The 20,756-nt window shown below is 37.0% G+C and overlaps 1 protein-coding gene across 2 annotated transcripts; it reads right to left on the minus strand.

Annotated features, from left to right (window-relative positions):
* Positions 1 to 835: 835 nt before the first annotated feature.
* On the minus strand, positions 836 to 7,862 carry LOC141380276 (vitellogenin-like). Of its 2 annotated transcripts, XM_068216463.2 has the most exons (28): positions 7,809 to 7,862; positions 7,699 to 7,719; positions 7,449 to 7,600; positions 7,112 to 7,363; positions 6,876 to 7,037; positions 6,634 to 6,782; positions 6,372 to 6,522; positions 6,138 to 6,295; positions 5,891 to 6,056; positions 5,662 to 5,787; positions 5,360 to 5,578; positions 5,056 to 5,273; positions 4,843 to 4,940; positions 4,589 to 4,713; positions 4,398 to 4,499; positions 4,182 to 4,301; positions 3,886 to 4,072; positions 3,693 to 3,795; positions 3,419 to 3,604; positions 3,223 to 3,337; positions 2,939 to 3,128; positions 2,554 to 2,858; positions 2,056 to 2,100; positions 1,900 to 1,977; positions 1,612 to 1,818; positions 1,395 to 1,537; positions 1,162 to 1,300; positions 836 to 1,079 (listed from the first exon to the last, which is right to left on the minus strand). In XM_068216463.2, the coding sequence occupies exons 1-28, from the start codon at positions 7,846 to 7,848 to the stop codon at positions 954 to 956; spliced, it is 4,083 nt and encodes a 1,360-aa protein (XP_068072564.2). In that variant the 5' UTR covers positions 7,849 to 7,862; the 3' UTR covers positions 836 to 953. The 2 variants fall into 2 exon arrangements, with proteins under 2 accessions (XP_068072564.2, XP_073793814.1); XM_073937713.1 differs by lacking the exon at positions 2,056 to 2,100.
* Between the last annotated feature and the right edge of the window lie 12,894 nt (positions 7,863 to 20,756).

Consider the following 20,756-nt stretch of genomic DNA (forward strand, 5'->3'; position numbering starts at 1 on the left):
CAATAAACGCAAACTGTCGTACTGTAGTTTATTAAAGACGCAAACCCTACACTGCACGACAGCTGCATCTTTAGCAAACCTCCTAATACCTGCAGCACGAGGACTTTTTTGATTATTTATGAGTGTCAAAAGTGCCTGATATCTTTAATCTCTTCTCATCAAATGACTAAAATGATATAACTAATAAAAAATCCACTGTGCTGAGCGATAGCGTTTCTGATCTGTTAAACAGCGCATTCTCAGTGACATAAGCATGCTCTGGCTCAGATGCATTGTGAGTGCAGGCCGTCTGGGGAGAGGGGAGGGGGGACAAGCGTGCTATGGCACAGTTCCAAGGAAGCACTGGCAGGCTCTGTGCTGATGGCAAAGGAGGAGGGCTGGATCTTGAGTAGGAGAATGCAAGCTTTGCTTGTTAATTTTGAGATAGAAATGCTTGTCCTTTTAAAAAAAGTGCGGCATAATACCATCATATGCATAATACATTGCATAATAATAACATGTCAAAACTTATAATCTGTTAATGGTGATATCCTATTTACTTTTAAATCTAATTTAGTTTTTAAGTAACATTCTAATCTTGTTAGTTAACAGTGACGTAATTCTTTCTGACAGGAAAATGAGCAGCAATGCACACTGCTAATACTCCTACTACTAATTTTTATGCATACACAATTTTAATTCATTTTTATCTTAGTTTTACTCTTTTTTAATTAATAGTAATGTGCAGTCAACTTTTACTTAATAATGTGTTGAGTATTTCTATTATTACATGGATTTTTTTTTACTAAAAGATCACTAAACCTTAATAACATCACAAATAAAAACAATTCACAAATTAACTTGCAGGAAATTTATTGTTAATTGCAGTACAGCAGTGGTCTAATTAAAATGTCAAAATTCCACATGAACATAGGCCATATTTTCTTGTGGAAATTTAGAATATAATTCATTTCTTATTCCTCCTTGATATATTTCTGGATCCAGGCGAGAAAGTCTTCATAGGTCTCAATGGAAAAAGTTCCGTCTGGATTGATGGGAACAGCGACAGGAAGATAAATATCCCTTTTTGACATTGTGATCTAGAGAAACAAATCAAAAGAGTTAGTTGTATTTTCTTAATATACCTTTGTATGATTTCAGATTAGAGAAAAACAATATCACCTCTGGAATCCTAGCAATGATATTCAAGGACCTCTGAGATGGCAAGGCTGCAGTCAGTTCAATCTCTTTCTCGCTGTTCGTTGCTTGTTCAAACCTGAATCCTGTGTCGTAAGCTGCTGTAAGGATGTGTTTACCCAGCCTAATTGCAAGGGCAAGAACAAAGAAGAGCAGATAATTAAAGCACTAGCATTTTGTACATTATAAATGTGTTGTTCAGTGCTGATAAATATTACTTTTTGGCATAGGTGGTGACAATTATTGGCAGTCTCTCCCATTCCACTTCTAGACGTGCAGCAGGGAATTCACCCAGGACACCAGCTTCAGCTTTAGCAAAGACTGCATACTGTTTGCACTCCGCACCCCAAGAAAACTTGCCCTGAAAAGAACATTTTTGTTCAAAGCATACCAAAGGTACTGAAATTGAGAAATTAATTTTTCCAAATGTCTTACAGTAACTTTGTGCTTGCTCAACAGAGCACCATCAGCACAGATCTTCATGTTGTCGTTTTCAGCAATGGAGGAAACTATCAGTTGCACTCTTGCAGTTGGTTTGTCAAAGTAAGCAGCCAGTTGGTAGCCCAGAAGCTTCTGGTCAGCTCTAACAGCACGGGCGATGATAGCAAAAACAGGTGGAATATCATTTCCAAGGAATCTATTCTGAAAGGATAAAACGTAAAACATGAAGTTTGGCATATTTCATATTTGGGTTTGCTTCAGGGGCAAATAGCTGAGACTAACCTGTTTCTGCATTTGTTCAAAGCTAGCTGCAGCACTTCCACTGCTAGTATCCTTTGTGGCGCTATGGTGTGCCAAGTACTGCAAGCAAAACATTTTATAAGTTTTGGAAAAGAAAAAAAAGTAATTATAATATAATTATAGGTTTATTAATGTTACCCGATCTTTGTGGAATTTCCTGAAAGGCTCAATGATGGTTGCAGTCTGAAAAAAAATGTTTAGAATTCATTCATTCATTTTCTTTTCAGCTTAATCCCTTTATTAATCCGGGGTCGCCACAGCGGAATGAACTGCCAACTTATCCAGCACGTTTTTACACAGCGTATGCCTTTCCGGCCGCAACCCATCTCTTGGAAACATTCACACACACTCATTCACACACATTCATACACTACGGACAATTTAGCCTACCCAATTCACCTGTACTGCATGTCTTTGGACTGTGGGGAAAACCGGAGCACCCGGAGGAAATCCATGCGAAAGCAGGGAGAACATGCAAACCCCACACAGAAACCCAGCCGAGGCTCAAACCAGTGATCCAGCAATCTTCTTGCTGTGAGGCGACAGCACTAACTACTGCGCCACTGCAGTGCCATGTTTAGAATTTTCAGATGCATTTTGGCTACTTGAATAATACAGAACTTTAAGTGTTTTTACCTTAGACATACGAGAGCTGGACATAGAGGAGCTTGAGCTTGAACTTGAACTTGAGCTTGAGCTTGAGCTGGCGCTAGTGCTGGTGCTGCGGCTGCTGCTGCTGCGACTGTTACGACTGCTGCTGCTTTCAGAAGAAACAGGTGCATTTTTAGCTTCAGTGTCCAGGATTTCCCTCAGTTTCAACAAGAAAGCCTGTCCTTCTGGAGTATCATCATCAATGATGTTGATTTGCTTAACAAGCCTCTCAGCAGCTCTAGGACCAACTTGAACTTCAAACTCCAGTCTTTCAACTGCAGGACCTTCAGCTACAGCCAGAACAACAAACAAATTATTTAAGTTTTATCTGAAAAAATAAAAACAAGTTTTATTAATGTTGTTGTCTTACCTCTTGCCACTGCAGCACGGACTGAGTGGTGTCCAATTATGTAGAAAAGAGTGGAATTTCTGATAAAAGCAGCATTGTGAGAGTGCACCTCAACACATCCCTTGATTTCAATGTATGGGACAGCATAACAGAGGGTTCTGTCAAATGGAGCAGGAGCTCTTACTGAAGCAACAGATGACATCTCAGATGACTGAAAAGAAGAAGAAAAAAACATATTTACACTTTGTAGTTTGAAACAAATGTCTACATGTTTCCATATGTCTATGTGTGCATTCAAAGCCTACCAAATCACCAGCATAAGATGCCTGGGAGTTTTGCAGAGACAATTCAGGTACCAGGGGAACAGACCTTTCAGCACTGTGATCTTCAATGTTTCTGACCACGGCATAAGTCTCAAAGCTGTGAGAGCATGATAGTTATTAATAATTTCATGAAAGGGTGTTAACAACAACAAAAATATTGTTACAGATATGTCATTACCTTGCAGAAGCAATGTGTTCAGGAAGTTCAACAGGCAGAGCCTCCACCTTGTAGTTGCCCTTGAGAATGTCTGCTCTTGCTGCCACTTTTCCGGGTGCAATTGTACGGATCTTTCCTCTTGCCATAACAGCAGCTTGGATGAAGGCAGTGTTAACTCCCATCACAGCAAATGTCTGGAGAGCAACACTGAAATAAGACAATAAGGAGATTCTTTGTAGAATTGTTTTTGTGTACATTAAATCTCATCTGAATGAATTTAGCTGTAAAACTGTACCTTGGTCTAGCTTCAGCTTGGAACTGAACATCAGTCTTCTTTAGTTGCTCATAAGTCATGGACTCCAATTTCTCAGGGAGAGCAGGTGTAATGGTGGCCTGAACTAAAATAATCAACAGAACAACATTAAACCTAAGAAGTGACCCCCATATATTGGAAAATAAGATATGGAAATTCAAAGGCATAGCCGTACCATTGACACTTGCAGCAGCAACTGCAGCAGTGTACCAACTGAACTCCATGGGCACACCAACTGCAGTTGGCAAGATGCGACGCACTTCAGCTGCAAGCAAAGGTTTAGCATACTGGAAGGCAACTCCTTCCTGCAAAGCTTTAAGAGCCTCCTTCAGCAGTGCACGTGGTTTGGGTCCAGTAGCCATCTGAAGAAAGTGTTTATTAGAAGCTTAATTCCAATTGTGAGTATCAGTCACAGTTCAAGTTCTTAGACTTCAAGCATATGGTAGGAAGAGATAAATGACAACACAATACCGGTATGGCTTCTTCAATGATGGTCTTGTCAAAGTTGACATAAGCCACTTCTTGTCCAAATACTTTGAGATAGGCTGATGCTAGTGGTTTATCGGTTGGCAAAGCCTTCCAGTTTGTGAGCTTGAAGAAACAAATCATTTTTAAGTCAGTTTTTTCTTTTTCAATTTTATAATTAAAGTGTAAAATTAAGATACTATGGACATAAAAAAAACTTACTGCTCTCAGTGTACGCTTAATCTTTGTGATACGGTCAGCACTTTCATCTGCAGCAGGAGATTTTAGGAGAGCTTCATGGATTCCTCCAGTTCTCACACCAAACTGTTTTAGAGGAACAATTTAGTGATGCATTTTAAAATTGATTTAAATAGTAAGTCAAATATCTAGTAAGGAAATTTTAGATGGTTCACCTCAATAACATCAGCAGCAGCTCCAGCCAGGTAAGCACGAGCTTTAGCTACAACAGCTCTGGGCAGGATGGTGGCAGCATCATTGATCATATAGGCACTACCAGCAGCTCCAATCATAAGAGGAGCTTAATGGACAAATTTAAAAGATACATTTAAAGAATAAATTTGCAATACTGTATGTCAGACAAATTTTAATGCAGTTTAAGAAACATCCGATATAATTTCTTAGCTCTTAAGAAATTAGAAATTCTTACTATAATAATAGTCCATCTGAAAAGCTCTGCTGTAACGGTAGTTAAGTCTGTCCAGTTTGCGGCTCATAAGCTTGATTGCAACATTAGCTGCACCAGCACTGAAAATAAATAGCCATGATTACCTAGGCTTGTACTCGTTTCATGTGTAAAGTGTGAAAAACATGGAGAATTTAATGTAAAAACACAAAACTGAAATATATTGGCTTTTCTTACACAGATGCCATATCAGGAGCAGTGATTCTGGTCAAGGACTTGATGTGGGAATAGGCAAAGCTTGCAACATGCATGTTTGGCTCAATCCTTAGAGCTCCAGCAAGACTAGAGACAAGTGCCACTGAAGGCTCAGCCTCAAACAGCACAATACAAGCAACCATGCGCACCTCGGGGTGGAGAGCTCTGTCCAAAACAAGCTGCAGGGCAACAGGCTGAACCTGATACAGGAAACAAAGTTTTTTTCATTGGAAGAAAACATGCATAACATTTACAGCAGTTCATATCTAAAATACCTGAATCTTACCAGTTTGGGCTCTTTCTTAGCAATGTTTCTCAGGGCCAAGATGGCATCAACCTGGACTCTAATGGGCAAAGCATTAGCTGCAGTTCTCAGTCCAGGAAGGAGCTTCATGATTGGCTTAAGACTTGAAGGGTGACCAGCATTGCCCATAACTTTCAGAGCCAAAGTGATTTCAGGAATGTCATTCTTAGAAATGGCCTCTGTGGCGATCTCGTGGATGGGCTGAGGAGTTTGAGATGCATACAAATTAGACTTGTGAAGAACAATTTAATTGTATAAGTTTTTATTTACTAGATGTTTTTTACCCTGAGGAGCTCAGCAGGGCAAGTGGGAACTGCAACACAGTATTTGGCAATCAGGGAACCATATCCAAGCATGACAACTTCACGCAGAGCTGGGATTGTGGCAAATTTCTCATGAGTAGCCAAACTCTGTTCAGTGGGATACATAAAAATATTAATTTGATGCAAGCCCTTTGAATACAGTTTGATTATTGTTTAGTATATTTGATGAACAGCACTAAGATATACCCACAGCTGTCATTTTAATGGTTTCAGGATCAGCAGTGACCATTTGCAGAGCAATCACAAGAGTCTGAATGAACTCGGGAGTGGTAAATTCACCAGCCAGGAACTTCTCCTTGATGAATTTTATAATGACTGGTGTACCAACAGCAGGAAGAGCATCCAGAAGCCAGCGCCTAATACATTCATTGTTTAAAATATATGCACAATAACAAATTGTGCTCAAACTATATTAAAGTATTGCTTACAACTTGTACCTGTAAACTGGTTTGTCCTTGAACTGAGACCAGATAGCCTCAATTTTCTCCAAGGAGGCAACACGCAAGAGCTGGACAAGCTGAACAAACTTGAATGGAGCATCATCATGGACCATGTCTTTATTGTTTGAAACCAAGTGCTTCAGGACCTCGACAATCTAGGAAAATTACAAAAAGGATCATATATCAAGTGCATTAACTAAGAAATTAAGCATTTTATGCTGTGAATTATACCTGGGCAGGTGCATCACTGATCTTCATGAGTTGAAGGGGGGTCTGAAGAATCTCAGTTGCAAACTCGTACTGCAGGGATCCACGGGGCATGTAATCAGCTTTGATTGGAACGACAGGGGTCTTCTCAATCTCAACAAAAGCCAAGGTTTGTCTGAAACAAATCATTAATTTTGAAACTTTGACTTAATTTTCTAGTTGAATGTGTCTAGAGTGTTGTTACTTTGCATTAAAAAATGAGATCTCAATAATCACTCAATCATACTTTGCTTCCATCATTGCAGCACCATGAATCTCATTGAAGGGTGAGAACTGATACACTTCCTCAACTGTTGCCTCAGCGATCAGTGCACCATTGTCAGCTGGTTTCATGATGTAGTTATAAGTTGCAGTTTCAATCAGACTCTTGACCCTCTGTTGAGAGAAAGTTAAGTTATTTGAGTCTTGACATTTAAATTGGGTAAATTTCTGAATTCTATAAAGTGACTGCTATCCAGTCCTTATTACCTCTGTGCATTCAGCACACCTCTCAGTGTATGCCAAGCCAACATCCTTCATGATTCTCTCCTGGCAGTGGCTCAGATCTTTAGACTTTGTCACAATAATGTGGTTGGCCTTTGGATCCTCATTGATGACATAGTGTGTTCTGCACACTCCCTGAGCTCCAGCCTTGAGGAATAAGTCAAACGATAAGATTGCAGAACTCAAAACACCTCAGAATTGTCCTAAGGAAATTTTCTCACCTCTTGCATCTCGTAGATGTTCTGGGTCTTCTTGAGGTTGAGCTGAAGGATGTTGAGGATACCTCTGTGCAAGTTCATGACTGTAGGAGAGACTCCTGCTGGGGCAAAAACCTTGCCAACCACACCATTAGCATACTCAAACTTGATGGGAATCTGAAGCTGAGCAGCCAGTGCTGAGGTGAGCTTAGTAGCAGGAACAAATGGATCCTTGGGCCAAGTGCCAGCATACTCGTAGAGTAGAGGATCCATAAGCTGTAAGAGAAATATAATTGCTTTTAACAGCCATTGCTTATTAAGTGTTGCTTCAAAATATTTCTCTGTTCGTAATAGTCATTACCTTCATCAGGTAGGTATTCTCTGTCGTGGCACTGATGAGAACCTTGCTGCTGACTTTAATACCTGCTCTGGCCAGACCTTCTTGAGGAAGACCTCCCAAAAGCAGAGCCTCATACTTGTACACATAGGTCTTATCATGGGCAAACTCAGGAACTGGAATGAATGCATTGTTTTTTAGTGGATTTTGTTGTAAATTTCATTACTTTCAAGCAATTACAACCTAATACCTGTTTGCCATTTATATTACTTACCAAGGTTGAATTGTTGACATGCTGAAAAAAAAAAAAGGGTTTTTAGATACAATTTTTAAAGCTTTCCTAGAGAGATAAAGAATTTAAAAATACATATATATTTGACTTACCCACGAGGGCTACAGTCAAGGCAAGCACAACAGCTCTCATGGCTGGTGGTTTGTGAAGAACTTTTGAGAGTATCGGGTCTTTTATAGTGATTTTCTTGCTGACCAAGTATTAGTTCTTAAATTAATTATTAACATAAGTCTTTAAACAAGTAAAAAAAAAAACTGCACACAGGTTAAGACTTGGTTATTTGAACAAAAATATCTCCAGAGGTTAGGTTAACCTGGCCTGTCATGATGTCATTATTTTTGCCAATGTACACAGTAAAATGATCGCCAATCTTTTATATATAAAAAGGTTATTATTTTTCAGTAATAAAATAATACTGATGCAGTAGATGTTTTATACATAGATACTTATAAATAGATGTAATTAATTAAAAAAATATTTTTATGTATACATTTAAGGCCAGATTTAACTAAACAGGCAGATTTACATAATTTTTGGTGCATTTTTTGTTTTTAAGTTTTGGTGCATGATTTTCTGATAACAAACAAATTAAAGAACATGCTGTAGATGTAACATCTCATTTACATAGCAACCAATGCATAAATCCCATTGATGGTATGGGTATGGAACCAGGCACTGTGCAATTATTTTTCTACCAGGGCTAAGGCAAATATGTATGAGTTTTAAGAAATTATTTTTTATAAGTGATGTCAATGTTAGCCTAATATTTTTTTATTACTTAATAATTGGCCAAGGTTTTGGCATATACACAAAATAGGCCTAATATAAGTAACAACAAGACAACTACAATAACCTGTTATAAGCAAAGGTGAAAGAACACAGCTGGGCAGCATGCCTTCTTTACTTTTATTTACACCAAGTCATATTTGACTGTATTTATAGTCCACATAAAGTACATTTTGACAACTGTTTGTGTATTTGGAAAAAATAAAAAAGGGGTGTAAATGGTTTGGTAGACCTGGTATTTTGTGACTGACCCTTGTTGTTTGTTCCAAGTTGTCTTAAGTATGATCTTTTAATGGCATGCAGGTAATTAGTATGTGCTGGTTTTGCTGGATATTAGTGTAGATTTTGACAATGTTGATCACTGCACTTTAATAAAGACATTGCATTCTCTGGTGGGAATAGTGGGACAGCTCTGGTTATCCTCCTATCTTGGTGACAGGAGTTTTTCTGTGTCCATAGGAACTCACATGTCAGACTCTGTTCCTCTGTCCTGTGCGTGCCTCAAGTTTCTGTGCTAGGCTATCTTCTGTTTCATTTGTATACACTTTCTCTAAGCAACAATACTAGCAGCTTTAAATTTGTGTCTTATCATTGCTATGCTGATGATATGCTATTGTACTTTTCTTACAGTTCTTGCAGGATTGTTTAGTCACCATTAACAAATGGATGGCTGACAATTTTCAACTTAATCCTGACAAAACTGAGATGTAGATTTTTGCATTTTTATAATGTCATCCCAGAGATTGAGTATTATTGGATCTGTCACCCTTAAATTGCAGTGGAAACAGAAATCTGGATGTCATCTTTGATAAAGTTCTATGTTTTAATCTGTGTTTGCAAGTGTTTTCCATCTTAGGAATATTGCAAAAACTAGAAATATGGTTTCATAAGAAAAGATGGAGATGCTTGTCATTCCTTTATCTCTTCACGGTTGGACTATTTAATGTTCTGTACACTTGTCTAAATAGTCATCTGTAGATTGATTGCAAGTTGTGCTGAATGCAGCTGCAAGGCTTTTAACCAGTTGGTTGCACATTGCTTAAGGTCCTTCGTTGGCTTCCTATTAGTTTTAGAGTTCATTTTAAGAATCTGGTTATTACATATAGAGCTCAGCACGGTAAGGCTCCTCCTTATATCCAAGAATTTTAACACTATTGTGTATTTGGTCTATTAATGCAAAAGTTGACCGTGCCTTGTGGCTCAAACGCTCTGGAACTCTCCCCCTCAGGCATCGACAATTCTGTGCACAGTTAAAACTAAGACCTCTCAGTTAAACCAAGACATTTAAGACATCTTTTTGCACAAGCTTTAACAGTATGGTGATTTAATCTGTAAATAAATTCCTCTCCTCCCTCTTTAGCGCTAATTATTCTCTTTGTGTGTTTAGTGAAAACCAACAGTACTGTTTTGGAGCAAAAAATACATTTTGTGCTGCCGCACAACTAAATCTGGTCAATAGTGCTCTTTGTTAACAGTTCTGCCATGAAGGCAATTCTAAGCTATCAGTTTTGGGTTAGGTTGCCCTGCCCCTTAATCTAAAAACTTGTTAAAGTCCATATTAGCTTATTTATTTTAATGAAAGACTGATGTAATAACATTAAATGAACTTTGAAACTACATGTGGAGTGTCTGTTGAAAGTTGGAAAAATGTTCACACATGATTGTAATGTAATTAAACTGTTAGCAAGTGTTTTATTCTTCATTGCATAAACAAATCGTCACCTTAGAATTATAAGGTTGTATCTGCATTCTGAATGATTCTGAGATATTGAGCTTCAAAGTTTTTGCATTCCATAGCAAACAGTATGCGTGTAACATTTTGTTTTTTAAATAAAAGTTCTTAAAATGTAAACAACTTAAAAAAAAAAAAAAAACTTCCCATAATGTAAATAAGTTGTCAGTTAATAAGAATATGTCAATAACAAAATTTTAACAAAAATCAGATAGTACCTTATAATTCTAAGGTGACAAAATGTTAATATCCAACCAACAAAGAAAAACTAAAAAGTATGGTGCCTCACATTTAAAAACATATGTAAATGAATTGAAAGTTTAGTTTTTTAGATACTGAATAATATTTTTCATCTTTAATAGTTTGAAATCAATTGAGATTAATATACCATATAATGGGTTCTTGAAAAATGACTTTTCATGCTTTAAGTGAATAAAAACATCCAGCTGATGATTAAATGTTCACAGTCAATGTTCATAATAGTTTTTGCGGCTGTGTCAATTAATGAATATCGAATTTATGTCATTGTGTCACTACATTGCTTTAATAAGTTCTTGCTTTGGGCTCACATATACAGTTGAAGTCAGAATTATTAGACCCCCTTTTGAGCTTTTATTTTTAATATTTACCAAATGATGCTTAACAGACCAAGGGTATTTTTACAGTATGTCTGATAATATTTTTTCCTCTGCAGAAAGTCTGATTTGTTTTATTTCGGCTAGAATAAAAGCAGTTTTTAATTTTTTAAAAACCATTTTAAGGTCAAAATTATTAGCCCCATTTAGCTATATTTTTTGATAGTCTGCAGAACAAACCACCATTATACAATAACTTGCCTAATTACCCTAACCTTCCTAGTTAACCTAATTAACCTAGTTAAGCCTTTAAATGTCACTTTAACCTGTATAGAAGTGTCTTGAAAAATATCTAGCAAAATATTATTTGCTGTCATCATGGGAAAGATAAAATAAATCAGTTATTTGAAATGAGTTATTAAAACTATAATGCTAAGAAATGTGTTAAAAAAAAAATCTGCTCGCCGAAATTGGGGGTAAAAAATAAACGGGGGCTAATAGTAATAAGCCAATAATTCTCACTTCAACTGTATACACTGTACCATATCTGCTGTTGCTTCAACACTGTCTAGATTATCCATGATGGGTGTTTTGTTTCCTACACGCGCTGTGCATCACATCACATCACACATTTCACCACAGATTAGCTTCACGGAAAGGAAGGGTTTGGAAATATTTATTGCTGAACAAATCAAATGAGAGTCAAAGGGCCTGTTTACACTTGGTCACTTCATGCGTTCTGATTGGATAGTTTTCTGATTTGTGAAAATAGCTTTTTTGATGGGTTGTGAAGTGCTGAGCTGTGAGTTCCTGGATAAAAGTTCTAGATGTTTCATGTGAGTCTCCTAGGGCAGTTTCTAGAAAATTACACCTATCTCTAGAGAATTGATAGATAGAGGTGCATGGATTTTCGGAAGGAGGTTTACTTTGGAGTTTCCTTTTTTTAACCATACACCTCATTTGCAGGTTTATAGGGGTCTGAGATTGTTCTGTAGTTGCCAGAAGCATTAGTCATGTCCTGAGTCAAGCTATGGTCATGTCCTATGCACCATTATTCCGAAATTATATATCGGGTTTCCTCTCGCTACAGTCTGTTTACGTTGAATTTTATTTGGGCAGTGCAGAGTGTGAGACAGAGTTGAAAAGCATGTACAGGGCTTGAAATAACTCTTTTAATTGGTAGAACTTAAAAAATTTAAGAGCACCAACCAAAAATGAATGAGCACCACTGCAAATTGTATAATACTGGGTTTATTGCATTTGAAAACAGCAATTAGGACTAACAAAAATCAGAAACAACTAACACTAATTCTGTGATGACTTATTGATATTTGCGTATTAATTCCAAAATGAATTTCTAATTATAAAGTATTAATCGTGAAGATGATGTCAATAATACTTACAATGAATAACATTTCTGATGATCATACTGCCTTAAATGTGCTTAAATGTGAGTTATATAGTGATTATGATTTAATTATGAAAATGAAGCATTGCAGTAAGAACTGTCGATTTTGCACTATTGTTTGTATACGCATGTCAATTTAATAAACAAATAATATTTCTGTTACAACAATAATGTAAGATTTATAATAAATCATTCAATTCAATGCTGAAAGCTGCAAAGCAGTCATCAGTAAAAAAAAAAAAATTGAAAAATAATATGCATGTCAAGAAAGAATGGACAAAAGGAGGAAAAGTCTCACTTCTACCACTCTTTAACAGTTTTGGTTTCGGTTTGTGTCATTTTAAATACTTAGTCTCATTATGCTCTGATTTTCATTTTTCTGTGTTTGGAAAAAAGCAGGTGAGACAGCCAGCCCAATATATGAGCGGGGCAGAGCAGGATTCTCGGTGCAATACTGTTCTTTGGGATGAGTCGCAGTTTTACTTTAAACTTAAAGGTGAGCTTCTTTGGCGATGATGTGTACAGTGTTAAATAATAATAATAATAATAAACTTTATTTGTATAGCACTTTTTCAACATACATGCAACTCAAAGTGCCTCACAAACAACAACAAAAGCATTAAAATAGACCACAAAAACTTATCACATATACTGAAATAAAAGCATTCATGTACACAAAATGTAAGTATATATCCACATGATCACACACACAATAGTCCTTACATATGCAGGCACACACCATACATTACATACATAAACCTACAACAAAATAGATAAAATGCGTACACCTAACAAACTTGTTTAATCATACGCAATTTTAAAAAGATGTGTCTTAACACGCTTTTTAAAAACATGAATACTTGGGGATTCTTTCACTTCAAGGGGGAGACAGTTCCAAATTTTTGGAGCATAATGGCTAAAAGAAGTGCCGCCAGATCGCATCAGGTTTACAGGATAAAATTCTAAAAGTCCAGCACTAGAAGAGCGTAGTAAACGGTTTGGATTATATTTTGTTAAACAGTCGGAAATGTAGGAAGGTGTCATATTGTGTAGTGCTTTAAAAACTAATAAAATAACCTTAAAATCTATCCTTTGGTGCACAGGCAACCAGTGTAATTCTATTAATACTGGTGTAATGTGCTCTCGTTTCTTTAGTTTCATTAAAACTCTGGCTGCTGCATTTTGTATCAATTGCAACTTCATTGTAGAACCCTTAGGTAGACCAGTATAGATAGCATTGCATTAATAAATCCGAGAGAAAATAAAAGCATGAATTAATTTCTTGGCATCATCAAAAGATAGGAAAGAACAAATTTTGGCAACATTTCTTAAATGATAAAAACATGTTTTTGTAACTTGATTAATATGAGATTTAAAATTAAGATCACAATCGAAAATAACACCCAGTTTCTTCAATTCTTTTTTTGATTGTAAACCTAAAGAACACAGTTCTGCTTCAATCCTCTCTCGCTCAGGTTTTTTGCCCACAATTAGAATTTCTGTTTTATCTTTATTCAACTTTAAAAAATTTGCAGTCATCCATTGCACAATATTATACATGCAGTTGGACAAATTTTCCAATGCAGCAGTGTCTCTTGGCTCAACAGAAATATATAAGTGTATGTCATCAGCATAACGATGATAATTCATGCCATTTGTTTTTTTTTAAAGTGGCTTTACCACGGCTTTTTTAAAAGCATTAGGAAAAATTCCTGTCATTAATGAATAATTTACTATGTCAAGGACATAGTTAATCAAGCAATTTGAAACCTTTTTAAAAAATTCTGTTGGAATAGGTTCCAGACAGCTAGAAGAGGACTTTAACTGAGTTATGATTTGGATAATATTTTCTTTACTAATATTTCTAAACCTTTCCATTTTATTTTGTGGATAACTTCCCAATTCATCTACAAAATTTTGGTCAATCTGTATAATATCGGTTCTAATCTGCGTTATTTTGCTATTAAAAAGTATAGCAAAATCCTCACACATAATAACAGAAACCTGGTCAAAATAATTAGCTGTTTTTTTGTTTAAAAGACAATCTATAGTAGAAAAGAGAAATACTACATTTAGCTGCCATTTGCGCTGAACATGCAGTGAATGCAACGCATCGAGATTTGGGCCATTAAAACAGCTGATCCACTTCGAGTCTTTCTACACCCTCTCCGAAAACACTTGATTGATCTCGGCTGGCGGATCAACATTCACAGCATGATCGCTCTCATCAGCCCATTATTTGTAACTTTTGTAGGTTTGTACTTTTCATCTTCTCATCGCGTCTTTCTCAAAATTTGGCTGTTTGCATTTACCGCGGTCATAAATGCTCCCTGTCATCTGACAGCGTAAAGCCTTGAGTGATTGACAGCTAATATGAACCAATTTAGCAGCAGGGAAGAGCGATTTAGCACGTTTTTAGAAAAAAAAATCAAAACTGGTCACACTACAACCATTAAATGCAATCGTACAAATGCTCCCAAATATATTATAGGATGGTATAGATTAAATTTCGGATGCATAATGGTTGCAATTTCGAGCTCTCCATGCGGTTGTGTAAATAAGATATTACATACAGCTATGTAACTTATTAAAAGTTGCGATTTGGCTCGAAAAAAATACTTTCACTTGACTTCAAAGGGGGCAGGGAAAGCCATTACGAGGGTGCCCCTCTACTATAATGGTAGAGGAAACACTGAAGACTTTTGAGTAACCAGTCTTGTAGGCTAGAATATTTATTTCCCAATAATGTGAAAATGATTCTGTTTTCTCAATTAAAGAAAACATTATAATGAACAACAATTTAAGTTTGTTTTGGGTGATTTCAGCTCTATGCGTGAATGACAATATGAATAATTGACTACCTTGAGATACAAAAGACACTGCCCCACTCACCCATCAAGGTAAAGCAATGTCCATCTGCAAAAGTTAGCCCAAACTAAATGTTTGTAGAAATACTTGCTGTATGACTATGTAGACACTCTGGGTAAACAATTTTCAGTGCTCAACATATATAAGTACACACTTCACTAATCTCTTATAAATTCAGATTTTTTAATAGAAAGCTATACAATATTATATTTGTGCATATACGTTAGATCTGTCTGTACTGAAGCCAAACCTGGAGCTTAACCAACATCTATTTTGATCTATTTTTATCCCCAATTTCTGTTTAATGGAGAGAATTTTTTTTAACACATTTCTGAACAAAATAGCTTTAATAACTCATTTCTAATAACCGATTTATTTTATCTTTGCCATGATAACAGTAAATCATATTTTAATAGATATTTTTTCAAGACACTTCTATTCAGCCTAAAATGGCATTTAAAGGTTTAACTAGGTAAATTAGGTTAACTAGGCAGGTTAGGCTAATTAGGCAAGTTATTGTGAAATGATTGTTTGTTCTGTAGACTATCGAAAGAAATAAAAAACAGTTAAAAGGGGCTTTTTGTCTTTAAAAATGGTGCTTAAAAAATTTAAACTGCTTTTGTACTCAATGGAATGAAACAAATAAGACATTCTCCAGAAGAAAAAAAAAATTATCATACGTACTGTGAAAATTCCCTTGCTCTGTTAAACATCATTATAGAAATAGCTATAGCTATAGAAATAAAAATCAAAGCGGGGCTAATAATTCTGACTTGAACTGTAAATTTTAAATGGTATAAAATGTGTTTGTAAAACTGTTGTAATAAAAACTTTCTTGTGCATTAAACCAGCATTTAATAATTCAAGAGTTCACACTTAGCTGATAATTGATTATAAAGCTTGTTTGGCATGCTGTCCTGGGAGAGAGCCCTAAGCTCATAAGATCCTCGAACCTGGGGCTCCCTTCCATTTGCAAGGCGAAAGGGGACTTTGAGCTCAGTTGGATCTCGAGAACTCCCCTGCTCTTGTAGCAAATGAACAGATAGTGATTGCTCTTAATAGATAACTACTAAAGGCTGATTTATACTTCTGCGTCAAACACCTGCGTACAATACGGCGCTGACGCATAGCCCTTCGCCGTGGCCATCGCCGTCACTGACGTGCACCTCTCAAAAAATGTAACTACACGTCGCAACTACACGTAGCGCAAGCTCTGTGATTGGTCGGCTTGGTTAGCGCTGACGAGTCGAGGCGGGACCGAGAGCCGCGCGAATGGCGCAAACCCAATGTAGCGATTGTTTACAAATGTGGAGTCCCGTGAAGGAGCTCCGGATGGAAAGTTTTGTTTTGTGTTTACCTCATAGTTAAAGTTGCTGCACGTCCGCCAGTTCCTGCCTCAAAATGAGCGAGTTTGAGCTACTTGTACATCCCAGAAGTGCTCAGGAAAAGCAAAAAAGCAGCAAAGAAACTCGAAACAGAGGAACATTAACACCTCACTGCCAGCTAGCGTTTCGGAAGTGTTAATGCAGACTAACAGAGACAGTGCGCAGAAGTATAAATGCACAGCCACGCGCGTTGCCTGCACTGTGGGTTACACCGGTCACTTGACGCAGAAGTATAAATCAGGCTTTACTAGTAGCATGTCTATGGTGCCGATTTGGATTAGTCAATTAACTTAAGTTGCATGTTTTTGGACAAGGAGGAAACCGGGGAACTTAGGGGAAACCCACGTGAGCACAGGGAGAACATGTAAACTCAGCACAGAAACATTGACTGGCTTGGTAAGGACTAGAACCAGTGAGGTTCTTGCTGTGAGGTAACAGTGGTAACCACTGGGCCACCGTGCCACCTATCTAAGAAAGGAGGAGGAGTAGTGGTGGAAGGGGGGATTCTTCAAAATGAAGATGGCTGTAAGGTTTACTTGCTTTATTCGCACGTCAAATTCACTTCACAACAGATGCCGATTTGCTTGATAGGCAGGGCTTCGGTCTGTCCAGTGATCCTAGCTTTGTTGCTAAATGGTTAACATGGATTTTATTGAGAAAATAACTGTTTATGTGTTTTATGAAGGCTGTAAAACAGCGTCAATACGTTGGGGGCAGCATCTGAGTTCACTAAATCCTTTCAGAGGTGCACCCAGATCTTTGAGCTCATAAACTCCTCCAGAAACTTAACCTGGATGATGACAGTGCTTCTGACTGAGCCGAGCTTAGTTTAATGAACTTCATTCATTTCCCACCCGGGACACCAACAACAGGCACCTCGTCATAATCACGCCCCCACAAGAGCAAGCTCCTGATTGGTTAATGCCATTTGCGTCATTCGCGCCGCAGGATGTCTATTTATGTTTTTGCATTGACTTAACATGTAAATCACCCGCGCTTGACGCTTCTTCCTCATCTGGTGTGAATGCAGCATTACAGGTTTGATTGATGTATGGCTCTTATCTTTACGCTCAAAACTAAAAATTGTAATGTAAGTTTATTTAGCCGTTTTCAGGAGAAGACGCCTTAAAACGCGTCTACGTGGTCTTCAACCCCTGGGGTTTAAGCAATGTGTGCCTGTTTTTGACCTGCATAGGCACATAACTAACACGGTCTGTGCTGGACTAGAGACCAGGTTTTATTTGGTCAATTCATACATCATAAGTCTCCCTCAAATGCATAGAGACTCGCGGTTGCCCGTAAGTTAATGATAATCTCCCAGAAATCAACTCACCTCCACTGCTCTTCAGATATGTCGCTTGCAACTCACCCCCTCCGCTCTTCAGGTATGTCGCACGCAACTCACCCCCCCGCTCTTCAGGTATGTAGAGCGCACATTCAGATACGTCGTTCACCATCATGAAACAACCCCATTCCCCACTCTCCCGCAAATCAACTGTCTTTTTAAAATGACTTTGCCCAACTTGGGATGTCTGTCAATGGCACAGTCTATTTCAGTTCTTCGAAATAGCAACATGCAAACAATGTGCCTTAACAGACCTCCTTTTTAGACCGGAGCATCCACAAGTCCACAAAGTGGTGCAAATAGGTTTGCTATTTAAACAAATTTAAACAACAAAGAAGGGTTGCATTGGTCTGAAAATAGCAACAAATCACGCCAAACACGTTTTGTGCCTTATTGTGAAAGGTGGAAAACAATAAAATATATTGTAACAAATGTGTAGTTACCTTGTTAAATATTTTAACTGAAGTTTTAGTGAGGTTTATTTTAGCTTTAATCCACTATCTTTAATCCACTAGAAAAAAAGTTATTTTTTTTACCATTAGTCTAAGTTGTAATTATACTCAACAATATAAGGTCAGCAATGTAAGGATGGTGGATGAAGGTTCACTGCGTGTTTGACTTTTCCATTGCATAAGGTTGTTTCAGTTTAACTTTAACCCATATCTGACCCCAATTTGAATATGAGGTGGTTTAGAATATTAATATATTTATCTTTTGTTTTATCTGACTCCAATCATAAAGCATTAAGAAAATTATATAAATATATAATTTAGATAAATGATTGAACCTTCTGTCTTCACACATAACTACTACATTTGCTCATCCCTCATACCAGGCATCCCTCCTGGTAGAGCTCTCGTCAGTCTTGATTATTAAACAGAGGTAAAAGACTAATACTTTTACATGGACGCTCCTATTCTTGCTCATTCTAAAATATTTTTGATTAGTCCCTCTTAAATGTACACCCTTGAGTGAAGACAAAATAATTTCTACTCAGAGGTCAAGGCCATTATTATAAAAGTAACCGACTACTGTACTCTATAATAATTTAGTTTTAGCCAAGCCCATGGTTTCTTATGTACACTTTATTTAGAATAATATTACTTTCCAACAAGGTTTGGGTTCCCTATCTAGGTTAGCTGTGCAAGGCCTTGTTGCCCTGAATGGAATTACCCACTTTCCACCTATACACTTGAATCAATATCAAGAGTCAGTCGAATCCCTAATATACAATTAGTGTGCCCAATGCTCCATCTCAACTGGACTTAAGTTCGTCTACTGACCTGACGCAAAAAGTGCGGAAACAAGGATACAGCATAATCTACTAAAATGAATAATTACAGAGGAAGCAGAACGCGTTTAAACATAACAATGCAATAGTTAGGTAAATATGTATTATGCCAACTATTCCGTAAATTCATAAACAATCAATACAAGACATTAAATTCTCAAAGATAGACCCAAGATTAAAAGACGCATACCTGACTTCAAAATAGACAAAGTATAGAGCAGCGGACACCAATTTCTGTCCTGGAGGTGCCTGGATGTTTTAAGTATACTTAGGAGACCTTGATTAGCTTGTTCAGGTGTGTTTGATTAGGATTGGAGCTAAAAATCTGCATGACACCGGCCCTCCAGGAACAAGTTTGGTGACCTCTGCTATAGAGCATAAGAGCTCCACATTGAGGGCTGATCTGGTTACAAAATTGTCCCGAACATCTTGTAACTGTCCCTTAAGTAGTCAAACCAAGAATCTACTCGAGGAAGGGTGTGTTGAATAAAAAAAGCATTTACATTTAGTGGCATGTTAGATCTGAAGAGTTTCTGCCTATAGGGAACAAACAGTCATTTAAATAGAAACCACCTACTGTAGGTAAAGGCAGACCCTTAGCAGTGGCTCGAAAAATACCTGAAGTTATATATCTATTATTTTAATTATGTCTATTTCTGAGGGAATGAGACCGTTGTACCAGTCGCACTAGAACATTTAAAATTTTATCAAAAATGATGCAAAAAATCACTTGGATTGATACAGAATATTCATAGTTTAAGATAATCGATCTCTGTGAGTTAAGATGACCTTTCTGTGAGTTTGGTGAGGGTAAGGCAAGAGAGTGCGGGAGAGAGGTTCATGGGGTGTGAATGTAGATGTTTGCTTTGTGTTTGCATAAAATAATCTGAGGCAATAAGCTTGTAACTACTGTGAATTTACACCTTGGCCATATTAATCTATGTAAAAACAGCATTAACATGTTGTGGGACTACCATACAAGAGTTATTATTAGGGACTATATTTAGCGAAATTTAGCGTTTTTTTTTTTTTTTTTTTGCCGGTTTTCCTACCCCTTGGTTTTGAGTATGGTCCTGAAAAATCCCCCTTCTGCCTAGCCCTACGCCTTCGAGCTAAAGATAATTGGGACACCCCTACCCCTTCATGTGAATGCGCAAAACGAGTGGTGGGGGTAAGAGAAAGGGCTAAGGGGTGGAATTGGGATTGGGCCTTGTACTCTTTATTAGTCATTTTTATAACAAGGGGCTCTTTGAAGTAGCCAGTTCTAAGCACTTTAATTTGAAACCCTTTTTTTTTTTTTTTTGGTGCTAGTTCATGGATTGATAAACTGTTGCCTGTATATTTCTACTTTCTTATTTTTAAACTTCAAATACATTTACTTGCAGCTTCTCATTTGTTGTTATTTTTAGTTTTTCAGATATCACACGAAGGCAGAATAAAACAGCAGATGAGCAGTTAATTTAGTTTTTTTTTTTTTTTTGGAGATGGCGGATCTATAAACAATCCATGGATAGAGACAAAAAAAAAAACTTTTAAGTAGGATATATCTTGTATTTCATTAGTAATCATTGATAATGGTAATGCTGTTTTGCCTATGAAATATATTATCTTTACATTTTTATCATGAAATTAAAGCTGTTTAACACTGCA

This window comes from Danio rerio, chromosome 22, assembly GCF_049306965.1.
Source record: "Danio rerio strain Tuebingen ecotype United States chromosome 22, GRCz12tu, whole genome shotgun sequence".
NCBI classification, from domain to species: domain Eukaryota; kingdom Metazoa; phylum Chordata; class Actinopteri; order Cypriniformes; family Danionidae; genus Danio; species Danio rerio.

What these genes read in the sequence shown, in the direction of transcription:
- LOC141380276 (XM_068216463.2), bottom strand. Translation starts at nt 7,848, where the DNA reads ATGAGAGCTGTTGTGCTTGCCTTGACTGTAGCCCTCGTGG. An exon ending in ATGTCAACAATTCAACCTTG is followed by an intron (nt 7,601 to 7,698) that starts GTAAGTAATATA and finishes CATTCATTCCAG; the next exon opens with TTCCTGAGTTTGCCCATGAT. An exon ending in GTCACCACCTATGCCAAAAA is followed by an intron (nt 1,301 to 1,394) that starts GTAATATTTATC and finishes CCTTGCAATTAG; the next exon opens with GCTGGGTAAACACATCCTTA.